General features: G+C 46.0%; 1 protein-coding gene across 6 annotated transcripts; it reads right to left on the bottom strand.

The window, feature by feature from the left end:
- Nucleotides 1-13572: 13572 nt before the first annotated feature.
- LOC117583346 (DBF4-type zinc finger-containing protein 2 homolog) lies at nucleotides 13573-15817 on the bottom strand. Of its 6 annotated transcripts, none has more exons than XM_034271614.1 (3): nucleotides 15529-15816; nucleotides 14080-14600; nucleotides 13573-13932 (listed from the first exon to the last, which is right to left on the bottom strand). In XM_034271614.1, the coding sequence occupies exons 1-3, from the start codon at nucleotides 15712-15714 to the stop codon at nucleotides 13767-13769; spliced, it is 873 nt and encodes a 290-aa protein (XP_034127505.1). In that variant the 5' UTR covers nucleotides 15715-15816; the 3' UTR covers nucleotides 13573-13766. The 6 variants fall into 6 exon arrangements, with proteins under 6 accessions (XP_034127505.1, XP_034127504.1, XP_034127503.1 ...); XM_034271613.1 differs by having other exon boundaries at nucleotides 14080-14114; nucleotides 15013-15812; XM_034271612.1 differs by having other exon boundaries at nucleotides 13573-14582; nucleotides 15511-15817.
- Between the last annotated feature and the right edge of the window lie 2495 nt (nucleotides 15818-18312).

Below are 18312 nucleotides of genomic sequence, written 5' to 3'. Positions count from 1 at the left end.
CAGACACAGAGCACCTTGGTTGCAGGCAGGCTGTGGCTGTGGCTGTGGCTGTAGCTGTAGCTGAAGCCATCAACTGAGGCCCGGGCCCCATCCATAAGTTAGACCAATAAATTCCACGCCTTTCGCTATGCGCGTCCTGATTGCGCGCGAGAGCGTTTGATGATAAATTAAACCGTGTGTCTACAGCTCGAATTTATTATGCGCCAAAACGCCAAATGGCTGTCAGAGCGGGTCAGGTCTGGAGGTGGTCTTGGCCAGGCCAAGGGGCCCCGCGGCAGTCCGCGTCGAAACCTTTTAAACTTTAAATCCGCATCAATGCATCATCGGTGAAAGCCGCCAGAGCCGCTTGCTCAGAGGTTGCCAGGCGGCGAGGCGATGTCGGTGCCAAAGTAACAAACTTTGCTTTGCTGTGCTTCGGGTATTTTCTGTTCTTTTTTTTTGCTACCCCACCAACTGCCATAAATTCCGAAAGTGGCTTTTGCCAGCCACTGGGTCTAGCCTTTCTTTTGCTCCGACTCTCTCTCTCTCTCTCTCTCTCTCTATCGCTGCAATCCTTTGCGGCTTGTTTATGCGCTTCACACGCTTGTCTTGCCGCTCTCCTGCCTGCCTCACCTGCCTGCCACATCTGCCCAGCCCACTGGCATATTGGTTATTAATGTTTATGGCCCCGCGCTGTCGTCATTTGATCTGTGCCAGTTGCTTCGCCCAATGCAATTTATAATTTAATTTACTGTCCATTATAATAATTCATACAGGAAGAGATTCCACTATGCCGAAGCTTTGGATACTCTTGAAGAGTCATTACTTCTGTTGAGAGTGGAGCATACTGCCACAAGATAATCATCAAAGCACCGAAAGGATATAAAAGAGTGTGTCCAGGAATGCGTTCCTTCCGCAAAAGGGAATGCTTCCTTCCCCCTTTGGCGCAATTTCGATTTTGATTTCCATTTACATGGCGCGTGGTGTCCGGTGGATGCTGTTGTGCCTGTCCTGCTTTATTGCTTCTATATTGGCTCATATTTTGTGCGGCCTCAAAATGTAACCGGGGTGGGGTGGGAGCAGCTTGGGGACAGGTTGTAAATTGTGACAAGTTGCCAACGGGGCTTTAAATTTCAATATCCCTGTGTTCGGGTTTATGTCATCGAATGACCGACACCGACGCCACTGCCCCCAAAACTGATACTGGTACTGGCACTGGGTCCGCCCCCGATCCGAGAGCGAGGGTGTGCAGAGCCGAAAATTTATGGCGTAATTGAAACCGGAAACTGCAGCGTTTTGTGGTGAATTTTAATAAAGTTTCGCCTTTGTCAAGAGTTATTTATTGACAAATAGCTGATAATTTGATTTTGTGCCAATATTTAAAAACAACGTGACACGCGAGGACACAAAGGCCCCTCCCCCAAGGATCCTGCTGCCGCCCCCGTGCTGCTGCGCTGCTCTGCTTACGCCTGGGCTCCGTGTCCGTGTCCGGCTTTGTGTCGACACTCGATACCTATTGGCAATTTATTTCCTTCCACAGCCATGCGCATAGGTTTTTGCCTCTATTTGCTGGTTTCAGTTTATTTTGTTTGCAGTTTTAGTTCAAAGGTAACGTGGTAATTGGATAAAATGTTAGGCCGGTGGATGATAGGCAATAGAGAAATCATTTTTGGCGCCCATTCAACGGACAACTAAATGGAAATGCTGTCGGCCAGTGTGATAACATTACAAATTGAGTTTAACCCACACCATCCCCTTGTAGCTCTTTTTCTGCCGTGGAAACTTTTCACACTTTTCACAATCAGCTGCGGTGAATGACAAAATGGAAATTTAATCAATGATGATTAAATTCTTTCGATATATAATTGATTTCATTAATGGTTTTCGTTTGAGCGACTTTTTTTCGGCCAACGGGCAGGAATATTGAAGGGGAAACGAACGGAAACGATTTGAAAGGCTTGAGGTAAAAAGTGCGCCGAAAATATATTAAAGAATTGTCCAAACGATCCATGATAACTTTTAATATTAATGTTTTTACATAAAGTAAAACTTAAAGTTTTCCAAGCATATCCAAGCTTGAGTTCGCTTGGTGTTTCCCATGAAAAGATATTATATAAAACACAACTAATCGTGCTCAAGGCAACTGTAGCGGAGGGCAGCGATGAGGGATGAGCATAGTCCAGCGATAAGACTACAATGTTGGCAATAGCCTCAGTCAGGGCCAGGCAACCAATCCCTGGGGAATGCAAAACTGTCAGCGTTCAGTGATGAGTATGATGGTGTTTTTATAGCCCAAAAATTGTCAACTACCTCACACACACACACGTACACACACACACACATATATCTATGGTAGATAGAAGACGTATACGAGTTCACGCACAAGTTCAATTTCATGGCAGGCCAATAAAAGAAAAAGTCCCCGACCAGCTGTGCCTAAAGAAGCTTAGGCCCAAGAAACGAATGTGTCTTGTCTGGCCTTTGGTCAGTGTTTCCCTGTGGGCCAAGATGATCCCCCTAGTCAGTATGGGGGGGGGGGGGGATGGGACTCATAAAAGCCCATTAAATATAAGGCAAGAAACAGGCAGATACCGGCCAGCAGCAGCCATAGCAACAGGAAGAGAGCGGTCCACTAGCAAAAACACACACAGGACAAGTGGCTTTAAGCCAAAAGACTTTGCCTCGCCCCACGACCAGGACTCTCGAATGAATTATGGCTTTAATTTCAATTTCAGTCTGGCCAGCCATGTGAGCTGCCCTCTCTCTGGGACTGCGATGGCAAAAGAGTGTGAGTGTGTGTGCGGGATGGGACCACCTGACAGTCCAAAGCCATTGGCCATAATTCTAAACTCAGTGACGGATCATAAATTCGAAACTTTTCTACAAAACACGAACAACAACAGCAACAGCAACAGCAACAACGAGACAACAACAATGGCAAAAAATGAGCGACAAGAGATGAATCCATTGGAACCATGGCGGTCAATGACGAAAGCATCAAATGCAAAAACTGATTGCCATCATATGGAAAATATTGAGTTCAACACTCAACAGGGGAGCGGTGGGTGGAGAAGAATGACAACATGCGATTACGATCGACTGATTTATGCACTAATTTTAAGGGAAATTAATTTATAACTTAGATCGAGGTATTCAGAAGAGAGCAGATGTAGATTTAATTGTATGGAAAAAGAGGCTTCACTCCTTTAGGCCTTGGGTTCTTTAAAGAATTATATTTAAAACTTAATCATATTTTTGTGATCTGCAAACATCCAGTTTGATCTAACCCAATTCAAAGTTTTGCCGCTACTCTAATCATTTGTAGTTGTCTTTCAGACTCACCCTTTTTGGTTAGAGTATATTCCAGAAGAACGATTGTCAGCAAAGGAATAACAACGACAAGCAAAGCAACTGCAAATTACACTTGAATAGAACACACACACACAGAGGGAGAATGAGGAAAAGCAAAAGGAAAAGCGCCAGCGACAAGAGCAAAAGGTAAACGGCAAGAATACGATTGGAAAACGATTTTCATTTCTGCAGCTAATATAAGCGACAAATCTAAGTGAAGGGGTGGGGAGGAGAGTAGCAAGGGATGTACGGATGGGCTCCGGTCCCTTTGAGTGGGTGTTACACGCCCTCACAGAGAGAGAGAGAGAGAGAGAGAGAGAGAGAGTGAGACAGGCACATGCATGCGGACAATTTCGAAATCAATATTTATGACTGCCCCAACAGATTTATTGCAACCATGCGGAGTCGGAGGAGGAGGCAGGAAGATTGTTGCTTGCAACTCATACGGATTTTTGCCTTTGATTTGCACGTTGGCCCAATCTAGTTGAATTTTCTCCTGCCTCTCTCTTTGCGAATACCCTTGCAGAGGGTGTTTCCATTTTAACCAAACTAAATGTCAGCAGGGTTTGTCCATAAATGTCCTTGGTATCATTTCCATATGTAAATTTGAGTGCAAATTTATATTCTCCATAATGGAAAAGAAACATTTTAAATATTCAATGCAAACTAATAGTTTTTAAACAGTTATAAAAATGTTAATTCGATATTTGCAGTTGGTCAAACTGTACGTTACCCTTAATTGAAAATTTTCGAACATAAAAAAATATTATTTATTTTTTATCCGCAAGGCCATCAAAAACCTTAGGCCCCCTATTGCTGGCATTCTTTTTTTTGCTGCTGCAACTGCTGCTGCTTTTTGCTGTGTTCACAGAATAATAATATCCCCTGTTTGATTTTCATATGCACATTCGTACCCTTTCACAGATACAGCTGCAGCTGCAGCAGCAGACACAGAGAGCGTATCTATCCATCTATTTATTGTCTCTGTGTATTTGTGCATTGCTTCGTTTATGACACTGCAGCATTTGATGATTTATGCATTTTAAACAAAATGCCAGCAAATGGACGTACGAGCACATATACACATAAAGAACTAAACTGAGACAGAGCGAACTGAAATGGGAAACTGGAATGCTGGCTGGCCTTTTTCTGATTTCCCCCACTCTAGCCATATATATTTTTCAAGGGATGTCATGCTGTAGTGGGTTACGAGCCTTTTTGCATCACATTAAGTGTGAGGATTCTTTCTTAGGATTCAGAATAAACTTTAAATGTTCTTAAGGGGTGGGAGTTTTTAAAATCTTTGAAAATGTCTTAAAATGTGTTCTTTTTTCGCACTGTAAATCTGTGTACAGGGTATACCCAAGTCCAAATATCTTCTGTGGTTGCCATATCTATCTTTATCCTCTCTTTCCAGTGCTCTGGTGGCACCCAATCGCAAAATGATCAAAGAAATTGCAATTTCCAATGGTTGCATTGCGTTGCAAGCTTTTTCGGGCTGTTGATGCTGCTGCAACTTCTTCTACTTCTGCGCTCTCTCTCTCTCTCTCTTTCGTCTTCTGGTGCTACTGCTGCTGTTGCATTCAATTAACACACACTCACACACACAAACAGAAAGAGAGAGAAACACATACATATGTGAGTGGCAGCCTTCGGCGACCACGCCTCACTCACTCTCTCTACACTCACTATATAATTCGTTTTGTTGGTTTCGGTTTTGTGCTGCCAAGCACAACTTCAATTGAATTATGAATTTCAAATTTCAATTTTACTTCTTTGGCAAACTGCTGCCGCTGCCGCTGCCATTGGCCCCACCCCCTGGTGTTGCAACATACAACAAGCAACAACAACAACAACAACAACAGTAACAAATGCATAAACAAACAGTAATTGCTACCTAGCCAATGCGAAATGAAAGGCCTCCCAGCGCTTTTGTTGGAGCTCCATAGGAGCAACGTTCAAATGTAAAACTCTCCCAACCAGTCGGGGGATTGGGTGTATAAAACCATACAACGTAATGTCCATCAAGGTTTTAAGCTGTTTGTCAGCCACAAGAACACACAATCCACACACACACACACAGATATTCACAGGGATTTGGCTCATAAAAAGGCCTAGACATTGCATCAATTCATCAAACAGTGCCCAGACGAAGGGACTCTGGCCATCTGTCAGCGGCAGAGAGGAGCCTGAAACGACAGGAGACTCCGGATCAACATGCTCGATTTCAATTAGTTCTTGCATTTGGATTTTGGAATGATTTCTGTCTCTCGAAAGTACACATACGAAACTCCCCAATATGTATACATATTTGTGCATTGGTTTGGGGACTTTAATTATGACTCTATTTTTGTTTAATTTGAAGTATAATATTTGATGTGATGGCTGCTGTCGGATTTCGATATGCCCTATACAAACACACACAAATTCAGAACCGAAAATGATTGGCATCCCATTAATATGTTCTCTACATGGACTGTTTAAGCGTAATTAAACTTAATATATGTATGTATGTACATCGGATACGCCTACAGTTTTCGCTGTACTCTGTTCGAGAACAGAACGCTCTGACCTGGCGTAATGAGCCGCAAACGCGATAAACATGCAACATGATGAAACAAGCCGCAGACTAATGTTCCAGTCCCTTGCCGCACATCCACGGCATCCAGGTAAAAGCCCACATATGAAAATTCAGAGCCAGAGTTGTGTTGTGCTGTGCCCCGCGGCACTTTCCGCCAACTTTCGCGAGAACAAGGTACACACTCATGACTCCACATTTCATTAATGAAAGACACGGGGTTAAACACAAAAGACCCCAAAGCGTTTTTTGATAGTTAGCGCTAACAATATGGCCAGGTTTTTAATGTCAAAATAAAGTTTGAACAGTGAGCTGGTGAGAGAGCAGCTACGCAAAAGCCACGGCCCATATGAAACATGTAAGATTGTTTGTATTTAAATTTTTAATGTACAAAATTGCATTGTAAAAATGTATAAACTGATTAGCATACAAATATCCAACCATTAACACAATTTTTAAGTTTTCGAAGCTCATTTTTAAAGCCTTTTTTGATGTAGAACTTTTGATGTTATTCTTCCTCTAGCTACCATCAGTTGGTAGTTAACTTTCACCACAATCAGCTTATAGTACATTTAAGTATGCTCAATTAGAGCGCCTAATCAGGACCAGGATCCCTTTCGAAAGGGTCAAAGGCAGCCAGGACTAGGGCCAGGACTAGCCCAAGACCGTCTGAAGAGTCGAAAGCGCAGCTTTGTGTGAAAGTGTAGCTGAATAATTGTTTTATTGCCCACACAGTCAAATATTTATGCCTAATTGGGTGCCAATTAGGCACTGCCGGTCTACACTTTCCGTAGATTTGGTAGGACTTTTCCACTTTTCCTTTCGGGTTCATTTTGTTTAAACTCTTTTTTTTACCCGAAAACTTTTTCATCGGCCAAAGCGAAAGTCAAACGAGGAACAAAACACAGAACGCAGGGCATTACAGGGGCTGAGCTTGGGCCTGGGCCTGGGCCAAAAGCTAAAACTTAATTAAACTGTCAATTGGTTTCTAATGAATGAATGCAAAGATGAATGAGTAATGAAGCTAATTATGGCTGGCAAATACGTCAAAGTGGCCAGCCCATAACCCATACATACATACATCAAATGTATGTAAATATATTTACATAGAGGCTCTGACCAGGGAGGGGTTGAAAATGTATTTTATGTGCTGGAATTTTAATTTAATCAGGCAGAGATTGGTGGTACATGGCAGCCCTAACAGAGACAGACAAACAGATGGGAGAGCACAGAGTTGGCCACTCCACAGAGTGGAGTCCACGACTTCCGTCTTCTTGTTGTTCTTTAGTCTACATCAAAGCCCGGCCACGACTAATTGATAGCACGCGTCTTCAATTTCTAAAGCTTTTTGCTTGTTTGACGAAATTCCTGGTGGTTCGGACAGGTCGGTCGGGTCGGTTCCACCCGAGAAAAATTCTCTTGTTCCAGCTGTCTGGCTGGTGCAGAATTATTCTTCTGCCTGTCGTTGTTTGTTTTCTGCTAGTTTTTTTTTTGGCTGGGATAACAATTGACATTTTGACATCTTAATCGCAGCATGTGTAAAATTAAAAAACTTTTTGTAATTTTCCCTTTCCCAAAAGAGAGAGAGACAGAGAACAGCGGTGCGAGAGAGAGAAGGAGACGTGACTTGGCGACGGAATGAAAATGTGCAGCAAGCAGCCTTGATGGAAACTGGAAATTAAATGAAAAGGCAACAGAAGCAGCAGCAACAGAAGCAGCAACAGAAGCAGCAACAGAAGCAGCGGCAGATCGGAAGAGGAGAATCTGCCTTCCGGATGTGCAGACTGCGCGCAGCATGCAAATTGATTAGCCCCCCAAGTAGAAGGCAATCCTGAGCACGAACGGCAATCCAGACACCTAGACACCTGGCAACAGCAGCAGCAGCAGCAGCAGCAGCAGCAGCAGCAGCAGAAGCATCAACAGCACAAGGCAACCGACCATGGCCAGCTTGTTGTTATCCCAATGCAATTTGCAAACAAGAGCAAGGCATTAGGCCTAAGTACAACAGCAGTACAGAGCAGCAGCAGCAGAAGAGGCAAGAGTAGCAGGAGGGAGAACAGGTATTTGACAAGGCTCAGATCCAGCACGAACAGCAGTCTAAGGGGTAGAGAGCCTATGAATGGCGCTCGTCCTGCTGCCCCAACAACTTAAATCTCTGTTCACAGGCTGGACCAGGAACAAAAAAAAAGCTGAAAGAAGGATCCCATGTTCTAACAGTCTAAGTCGAAGCCTAGAATACCCTGGATTTATTTATATAGAGCTGAAAGCATGGACCTCTGACAAAGTTGCATCTAAAAAGGGATACATCTGACCTCTAAAAATATATAAAATAAAATCAATTCGATTTCAGATTTCACAAGACCCTTTTAAAGGGTATCAAAATGCACTCTGCCTCTCCTCCCAATGCTATTATTTAGTGTGTAGGCATTTCGGCAGTGCGACCGCTTAATTACTTACAAGCCCAGAGCCGGGCTGGGCCGAGACAGGGCCGTGCCGTGCAGTGCCGGGCACAACACTTGGCCAAGATTAAAATGCCGGCTTAGTGAAGACTTTTGCATGTGAAATTAGTAGCTTAAACTGTGTTGTGTATGCCAGCACACAGCAGATATTCAAAGAGAGAGAGAGAGAAGCAAAGTCTTAGCTGCCGTTGAAGCTTGTTGCGGCAAGCACTTTACATGCCCCCACACACGCCGAATCCCGTGTCGGTTGTTGCTGCTGCTGCATGCGTATGATAAAATAATTCACTCGACTGCAACTCATAAATTCTCCAAGGTAGCGCATAAATTTTCAACAAATCTCGACAAAATGCCGCAAAGCAACCTCAAACCTCAGACTGTGTTGAGCCTGTGCCCGAGCCTGGCACAGTGCTCCTTTCCCCCTGTCCCTGCTCTGGTCTGGGCCATGTTTAGACACTTGGCTGCGCCACATGCTTAGCTGTTTTGGCCATGTTGCTGCTGTTGCGGCTACAACAACTCGACAGACGGACGGACGGCAAACATTGCAACATATTTGTTTTATCCAAATAGATGAATGGCTCTCGGGCAGGCCTTGTGGAGACCAAATACTAATCAGAAATTCACCCAAGACTGTCTCGAAATGATGTGGAATACAATTTGAAGCGCCACAGATATTGCAGCGCGTAAATTTCCAACAGATAAGCGAAACTCTGATGCCCCCTGACCACTCACTTCTGCACTTTTGCCACATTTTATTGCCCCATGCGGCGGTGTCGTGTCAACATTTTTGATTTTTGCACTTGATAAAATCAATGCAATGCAATTTTATGCGCAAAACAACAAGAAAAACATGCCAACAAAATAATGGGTAAAGCGCTTTACATGAAAGCGGATCACAGCAGAAAGAACAAAATATTACCATTTAAAAAAAAATGCCGAAAAATTGTTGCTGTTGCATTTTGTACGCATCATTGGGGCTCAATGGAGTGTGCACACACTGATACAAAATGTTTGCGTGTCTCTCTGCCTCTCTTATTCTACACACGGCGTATAGAGGTGGCCATAAAACAAAAAAGTTTCTGCCTGAACTCAATTCGTTTGGTACTCGCTGCTACCCTCTCGCACTTCTCACTTCTCACTCGATTTGTATTTTGTTTGCGAATTGGCAATTGTTCGACTCTTTTGGTGGAAAACGTGCCGCGGCCTAAGTAAATCAAAAGGTTGCTGTTGCACACACACAAACACACACTCTAATAAACGGAAACGGAAATGCGCACATGCAACTTTTGAAAAGAAAAACGAAAAAAAAGAGGGGAAAAGAAAAAGCAAGAAAGCAAGAAAAACTCGCTGCAACTTGCTGCGCCGCCAAACAAGTCACATAAATTGCAAGTATTCGCACACTGAGCTCTTAAAGTCAGGCCCAAAAACAAACAAGCAAGCACAACAATGCCAGAGAATATATATAGGGGATCCTCTGGCGGAGCAAGTCCTGTACATAGTATTGATTAAGTCGGTAGGCAGGCAGGCAGAAGGCAGGCAGGCGGCCATGTCAGGCAATCCCTTAAGATTCTAATTTATATCAGCGGCAAAACTTATTTCCTGGCGCCTCTGAAAACGTCCGTACGTGATTCAATTATAAAATGCGGTCTCTCAAATCGTTGCAAAATTTATGTATTTCATTTTATTTCCCCACAACGGACAGCTCGAGCTCGAGCTGGAGTGCTTGGGGCGGCGCGGCGCGCGTGGCAGCTGCACATGTGGCCCCATTTTAATGGACCTGCCTCGTAAAATGCCACAAAAAATGTCACAAATTTATGCGCTCCCATTCATAAAGGGCGCCCCTCACGCAACAGGAGATCGGCAGTGGAAAAGAGAACGAAAGAAAGCAAGAGAGAGAGCGACAGAACAGCTGACAGAGTACCTGCGGTCCGTTGAGAGTGCTCTGGGCACTCGAGGTGTACTTGTAGTTTGGCGCTTACGTTGGAGGCTTAAGTCAAGTGCAGCTGTCTCGAAATTTCACAAATTAATTATGCAGGATTCGATTGGCTCTTAAGCGAAAGCCGCTTGTGGCAGCTATTGTTTGAGGCCCAACTGCATTGGCGGCTAATTGAGCAATTGCTGCTGTGGCGGTGTCGGTGGTGGTGGCCACCCAATAGGCGTTGACTGCTGCTGCAGACAGCCAGCAGTAGGGCTCACACTTTGCGGCCAGGGGCCCAAGGAGCCTATCAATTTGTGCAGTAAATTGCTGATTAACCTCAGAATCCGGTGGGTTGCCATCCTGCGGTGGCCAAGAATCGAAGCGAAGATCTCAGAGCTCTCCAGAGCTCTCCAGAGCTCTTGCATATTTTTCAGACTAAACTGGCATTCAGCTTGAGAGCTTCAGCATATTTCTGATTAGTCTCAAAATGTATAAAGTGGAAAAATCACGCTCCACAGGACCCCGCCAGGCTGGGATATATTTGTATGAGAATGAACACTTCTTGATAAAAGAAGTGACAGGCGTTTGTCTTGGAGCTGTTGCATTTACATCTACATTTTCAGCATTTCCCTGACATTTGTTTGTCCTGGCATCAGTCATCCTGCCGCAAAAGTCATAAATCGCAATGCGTGGATTATGCAATTTTCATGTTTCCATTTCCACGAGAAGTAGAGAACGATGAGGCACGCGCTGCAGCTGACAACAATGCGTTACAGTTAGTGTGTGGCAGCGCAACAGCAACAGCAACAGCAGCAGCAGCAGCAATAAAATTTCAACAGCAGCAGCAACAAAATGCTAACTGGATTCCAGCAGCGGCATGAAGATGGTGCGGATGTGTGGGGTGCGTGTCTTGTGACAACATACTGGGACCAGAACACGGCGCCACAATGGCAAGGCAGCGGCAACAGGAAGCGCCACAGCTTCAGCGCAAAAGAAGGAAGCTTAAGTGGCAAGGATATGCAGCTGTAACAGCGGAAGCCATCAAACAATGACGCAAAAATGCAATTCCATGCTGGAATATGCCACAAAATGGTGCGGATGGCAGTGCTCTGACAAGGTCCACATGCAGCAGACACACACAAAGCATTACGTGTAATGGCAAAGAAACCCGACATATAGTAAGTACATCACAAAACCAGGATGCATTAAGAGCTGCAGGTAGCCCAAAAAGCATGCCCAGATTTGGGATAAATTTGAAAACTTCTACCAAAAGGAGCAAAAATAATTATTTCAGATGTTTTTTGCATTGAAAATATAATTCCTGAAAACATTTTCCACTACTTTCTAGTTGTATTCCCCAAGCAGTTATTTAAGTCTTTTCTTTTTAGGTTGATCCAGACCGAAATGAATAAGCAAGCAAGTTGCACATGACAAAATCCACAGAAGCCACTCACCCGCTGACGCTTTGCCAACGAAAAGCCAACGAAATGTTTTATTAAAATTCCCCCAAACGCAGTTTTTTCCCTACCAGCTGAGGGTATGCAACTAACAGACCAGGTAAGGGGTTTCCCTCGCTGTCTCTCTGTGCACCCGAAATTGCTAATCATAATGAACGCACCGTCAAAAGCCACCGCACCGTGTGATCTCCACACCACGGCGCCCAACTTCCGATGCAGCCACTCAACGGGTGCGTGTGTACCGTTAATGTGTGTGTGTGTGTGTGTGTGTGTAGAGGATGCAGAAGCGCATTTTCAACGCAAATCAAGCGCTGAAAAATGCACAGTCAAAGTTGTGTTGGCGTCTGGTGTCGTACTCAGAACTGGGGACCCGCGGCAGGGGCGCAAGGAAATCAAATTTCACTGCAAGTTGGTGGGCATCATCCTCATGGTTCTCCTCCTTCTCTGTGGAAACCAACCCAGACCCACTGCCATGTGTGAAAATTTTTAATACATCAACTCAAAAGCGAGACGCAGCCCAGAACCCGACAGGACACCCACATGAAAGCGGTGCTGAGTGAAGGGAAGGGAACTTGCGCAGACCCCAAATGAAATGCATAAATAAACCTCACGCCGGGTTCTGGTCTGGACACGACTCCTCTCCTGTCTGACTGCGTCCGATGGAGAGAAGGAGGCGGTGAAGAGATCTCTTGCTGCGTCTGCTTAAACTCAGTCAAAGGCACAAAAAGAGTCCGCATGCCGCTCTGCCACATAATCATGGCAACCCGGAGCAACCATAGTCCAGAGTTGGAAGTCAGAGTCAGGCGCAGGACTGGACGCTGGCTGTTCTGTGTGCACCGGCAGCAAATAGACAGATGAAGCTCAAAGGCAGCAGCAGCAGCAACAACAAATGCAGCAACCGAAACAATTTAAATATAAATAATTTGTTTACTCGTGTTCATGCTCATTGTGCGGCATTTTCCTGTTGCTGGTTCCGGCTCTGGCTCTGTCTCTGGCTCCCGGACTCATGCATTATAAAGTGTCTGGGGCAATCATTTGATGCCTCCACTCCACTCCACATCGCACACAGCGCACTGGTTGGCTGTCAGTGCGTTTTTGGACAGTCTGCCGACTGCCGTCAGGCAGTGGTACAATCGTGGTTGGAGTCGCGTTTTGGGGCTAGCAGTGCCCACACTACTTGCTGGCCACACAACTAAATAATTTAGTTACACAAAGGCCAGGCAGGGTCGCAGTGGGGGTCGGATCCGACCAGATGCTTTCTAACCATCTGCGGCTGACCAAAATGTCCAGCCAACCAACCACCCACCAACCCAACAATACACCGAAATTCCATGAAAATGCTAACAGCAAAACGTTAATAAGCGAACAGAAACCAGCAAACAAATGCGAGACCAAAACGAACTCCACAGAAGGAAACTATGCACTCAGATAAGAGAATATTTGTTGCCATCGCAAAAATGTGTATACATTTCGGTAGCGTTTAATGTGAAAAATGAACTCACGGAATGCGATGAACGGAGAAAGCTCCACCAATATTATAGAAATCCATAAATGCATCATACTTATAGTTTTTAAATAAGAATAATTGTATAGCTTTGATTCGCTACAGTTCGTTTTCATAAATGCGTTTTTCTAGCCGGCTTGCTGCACTCCATTTTCATTGACGAATGATTGAAATTTCCGCGTTTTTCTTGTTCCCATTTAACTATCGATTATAATTATCCATTCCAAGCACAACATTCCTTCCTTTCCCGATTTGACTGCTGAAAAAATTTATCTCGCCTTTGTATTAACTAAGATTTTCGAGTCATGAAATATAGTAGGCATTGAGTATTCCACTAATATTTTTTGTTTTTTAATTACAGCCCAGGGGGTGTTTCAGCAGGTTTTGACATTGCAAATTCACTGTAGACTTGGAAAATTTTGTGGCAGGACTCCCCAAACGTTGCAGTCATCAGTTTGAGAGCCATGTTGAGCCGATTAACAAGGACCACGTGTACTCCAGGGAAGGTTTCTTTGGCGGCTGCTTAGCATGGACCGCAGGGACCACAGGGCACTTGGGGGCCACACGGTCCGACCGGTCCACAATGCGTGTTCCACGGAGTGGGTGCGCACGGGTAGCAGGGTCCACACTCGGGCGATTCGTACGGACAAGGCGGCGAGCACGGTCCACAGGGTCCACATGGTCCGCAGGGGCCGTTCAGACCACAGCCACCAGGGCCGCAGGGGCCACAGGGTGCTGGGATGAAGGGACCAGAAGGCATGGTCAGACCGCAGGGTCCGCAATTAGGCACAGCGCACGGTCCACAGGGTCCACAGCGGGGGCCGCAGGCGCCCGGACCACACGGACCACACGGTCCACAAGCTCCAGGCCCGCATGGTCCACCACGAGGACCACACGGCCCACAGGGCCCACAGGGACCACAAGGGCCACAGCGACCCTCGGCAATGGGATACTGGTTGGTGGAGAAGCACGGCAAGGGGCAGCATCCACCGCCCGGGGCACAGGGTCCAATGGGGCACGGCGGACAGGCGGCGCTCGGCTTGTAGTTGATGGGTCCATTGGGGTAGCAGCAGTACTCCCTCGGAGGAGGGATGTCGATCGTCTGCGGCTTCGGCTGGCAAAGGATCGACTGGCACACCTCCCTGGGCTCGCAGACCCGCTTCGGGTAGCAGACGACGTACGGGTCCGGTATCATCGACGGGTAGTAGATGACGCGTGGCTCCCGCACCATCTGCGAGACCCAAATCAGCTTCGGCACCTTGATGACTCGCGTGGCATCGACCACCTTGGGGATCGTGATCTGCCTGCATCGGTTAACGACCATCGGCTCTGGCACAATCTTCTCGGTGAAGACGACCCGCTTCTTGCAGATCATGCGAGGTGGNATAATCGGAATTAATGTGGAAATTATATGCGTTGACATTGCGGCAGACAAAGAGAATCTCCGCCCGCTGTAGGGTCTGGATTTCCACCAGACTGAAATTGAGTTCATGTGACAGTTGCCTGACCCCCCACCCACCAGAACATATTCATCAAATTGTCAAAAGAATTTTTTCCCGATATCATCAAATTATTTAATCAAATGCATTTCCGAAACATTGACAATTGTAAATATTGTTGAGATCGAGAGGGACTCGGGGAACGGGTAGCGTGCTGCTTGGAACCCAACAATTTCGATAGAAGATTCGAGCATCCACAAGGACTTGCAGTTTTGTTGCTTAACAAGGACCGCAAGGACCATAGCCACAGGGTCCTGGCCCGCAGGGGCCACAGGGTCCGCATCTAGGTCCACAGGGGCCGCATCCTGGTCCGCAGGGTCCGCACGGACCACAGGGCCCACAGGGACCACAAGGGCCACAGCGGCCCTCGGCAATGGGATACTGGTTGGTGGAGAAGCACGGCAAGGGGCAGCATCCACCGCCCGGGGCACAGGGTCCAATGGGGCACGGCGGACAGGCGGCGCTCGGCTTGTAGTTGATGGGTCCATTGGGGTAGCAGCAGTACTCCCTCGGAGGAGGGATGTCGATCGTCTGCGGCTTCGGCTGGCAAAGGATCGACTGGCACACCTCCCTGGGCTCGCAGACCCGCTTCGGGTAGCAGACGACGTACGGGTCCGGTATCATCGACGGGTAGTAGATGACGCGTGGCTCCCGCACCATCTGCGAGACCCAAATCAGCTTCGGCACCTTGATGACTCGCGTGGCATCGACCACCTTGGGGATCGTGATCTGCCTGCATCGGTTAACGACCATCGGCTCTGGCACAATCTTCTCGGTGAAGACGACCCGCTTCTTGCAGATCATGCGAGGTGGCTGCTGCACGGTGATGCACTTGGGGAAGGGCGGCGGAATGCGCGGTGCACATTGCGGCAGGGCCTCCAGCTGTGCCGAGTTGTAGCACTTGGGGGAGCACTCGAAGGGCCCACAGCAGGGGTCGCAGGGTCCACATCCCGGTCCGCAAGGAGAACACATTTTGTCGACTTATAAAGTTCCGAAATTAATTTCAAAAAAAATATATATACCAAAATTTGTATCGAAAAAAAGTGGCTGAGAATTTTTTTCAAACAAAAATTTATAAAGAATTATTTTTTACAATTTGGAGCTGGTCAGAGCGAGACTAAAAACTGAATGAGATCAAACGGAGATTACAACAGCATGGGGGGCCAACCTATGTACAAGGCCGACTTGGATTGATATTTTTTACGGACCTGAAACTACAGTTTCCTTGCCAACAGGCAGGCCATGACTCCAGATTCAGCTGATGAGCTAAGTAGCTCCATTTGCATATACGAATACGTATCTTTAATAAAGATTGCTTAAATGCCACTCGTTCGTGGAACATTTGCTGTGGAAAAAAATGCCATTGGTGACTCTTGAATGAAATGCATTGCCATAAACGAATTTTATCTCCACATGAGGTATGCGGGCCCGGTCGTGCCGTTGCGATCTCTGTATATTTATTTCAGCAATATGGCATCTGCCGCTGAGTGGGTTTAAGCCTTTAATATGCTAGCGCCTTTATGCAGGCAGTTTCAATTTTTTTCCAACAATCCACACACAAAAACTACCTTGGAAAAAACTACAACGAATTACAGAAAAACGCCAGAAAACACTCTACGGCCGATGCTGCTGGCCTATTGAATATATATGTATGTGTATGCATATCTCTTTTTTTCGGGCCCTGCCCTGCCCGGACATGTCAGCAGGAAAAAAGCGTTTGCTCGGAGTGTGTGGCGGCTGCAAAGCTTTATTGTGTGTGAGTGGGGACGGGGGGCGAAAGGACGAGGTGCAATCAGCGCTTTGTGCACGCCACCACCATGACGACACTGAACAATTGGGCAAAAAATCGAAAAAGACAAAAAATATTTAACAAAGAATTTGGTCATACCAGAGCATCGATGTTGACAAAGGCTTTTACAGGGGATTTCAGGTAAAATCTAAAATATATTTTCTTCATTTTTAAATGGATCCCAAAACGACGGTGCGGTCGGGACACCCAGCTGAAGTTACACAACATAAATCTGAGTAATTCTGCTTTGGAACATATAAAAATCTATTGGATTTTATTTGTAATTCCATTTCCTTCGAACTAGCCGTGACTATCAGCACTGAATTTTTGCTAAAGATTCTTCCCACCATAATGATTTATATTCATTTAGCTCTAACCTTACGATTTGTAGCTAGATAATTGCCTCTTCTGGCAGAAGCTGAATTATGTGTTACATTTTATAATCTGAAACATTTTATGCGGCCATAAGTTTATTCAATCGATTTGGTTTTGGTCTCTAGGCATTTGCATAGACTTCTTGGGCCTGTAATAACAATCGCATGGCTTAGGGCGACAATTATGCAAGAAAAACATCAAGTTATTTGGGGGAAGCAGGACAACGCTTATCGAGGAGTGGCGTGGTCCCACAAGCATTGGCTGTTTCTGTCTCCTCCGGCCACAGACAAAGCGCCTGCTAATCCCACCATTTGCAGAGACCCAAAACCCTGTCTAATCACAGCCAAGCGACTCGGCATCAGCCGAGTGCGGTGCTGTGCTATGCCCCGAAAATTGTCAGCTAATAATGCAAACAATAAGCGGCAACAGTCCGAAGAAATGGCGCAAAGTTGGCATAATTATGAGTACCGCCTCAAGTGGATGGTGGAGTGATACTCCGGCTAAGGCGGCGCAATTAGCGGACTTAGTTCTGGGGCCAAGATAGAGCAGCAAACAGTGGCGGGCCATGAATTGATGGTGGGCCGTAAGAAGGCCTGCCGGAACAAAGATAGAGCAGCAAGTGTCAGTTGTCAGATGGTGGGTTTGCTCTGCTTGAGAGGCAGGGCTTTATGAGTGCGCTTGGTCGGATTTCCTTCCGCTTGATGTTGCAGGTTCGCTGGCATATTTCTTTAATGAATTTAATCGCGCGTAATAAACCGTCGCAGGCTCTTACACGAGGCACGAGAGACTGGTCCTTGTTCTGATTCTGGTTCTGTGCTTGCCGGTCCATGGTCGCTTATGTTGTTTGCCAGCAGTCTTTGTGGTCGTTTGACGTTGATAAGTATTCTGATTTATTGACAAGCCAACAGCGAATCTCTTCTTGTGGGTGTGTGTGTGTGTGTGCGGTATTGCGGCTGCATTTATTTAAATTTATATGTATATATGTACATATATTTATTTATGGGCTCCCCGACACAAACAAATACACACACACACACTGAGAGCGACAGGAAAATGGATGGTTTTGCCAGGCGCCGAATGCGTGCTTTAAGCACACTTTTCGGCTCTCAGCTCTGGGCGTTTTTTATACATTTGCTTCGTTGCATTTCCGTTTGATTTCAATAATTTCAACTTCCGGCACAAACCGGAAATGACAAATAAAATGCACCGCCATTGAAATGCACTGTGCAAAAAAACAAACCAGTGAGCCCGCTCTCTCTCGCGTTGACTGCATTTGCATATCAATTGAATATACGGCGGCTCCACTCCTATTTATTTACCACTGTTGTGATTTTTACACTCATCGAACGAGTACACGATAGTATTTTATCGGGAGACGCGAGCCATGGACCTTGAACCGCTGCTTG

This window comes from Drosophila guanche, unplaced genomic scaffold (genome assembly GCF_900245975.1).
Source record: "Drosophila guanche unplaced genomic scaffold, DGUA_6, whole genome shotgun sequence".
Taxonomy (NCBI): domain Eukaryota; kingdom Metazoa; phylum Arthropoda; class Insecta; order Diptera; family Drosophilidae; genus Drosophila; species Drosophila guanche.
The sequence above is the reverse complement of the archived record's forward strand: the minus strand, read 5'-3'. Positions and strand labels throughout refer to the sequence as shown.

Bases quoted from the DNA above. Each gene is read 5' to 3' on its own strand.
- LOC117583346 (XM_034271612.1), bottom strand. From the start codon at position 15,714: ATGTGTTCTCCTTGCGGACCGGGATGTGGACCCTGCGACCCCTGCTGT. The intron at 14,583-15,510 runs ATTGTGCCAGAG...TTCACCGAGAAG, and splicing joins GGGTCGTCTTCACCGAGAAG to ATTGTGCCAGAGCCGATGGT.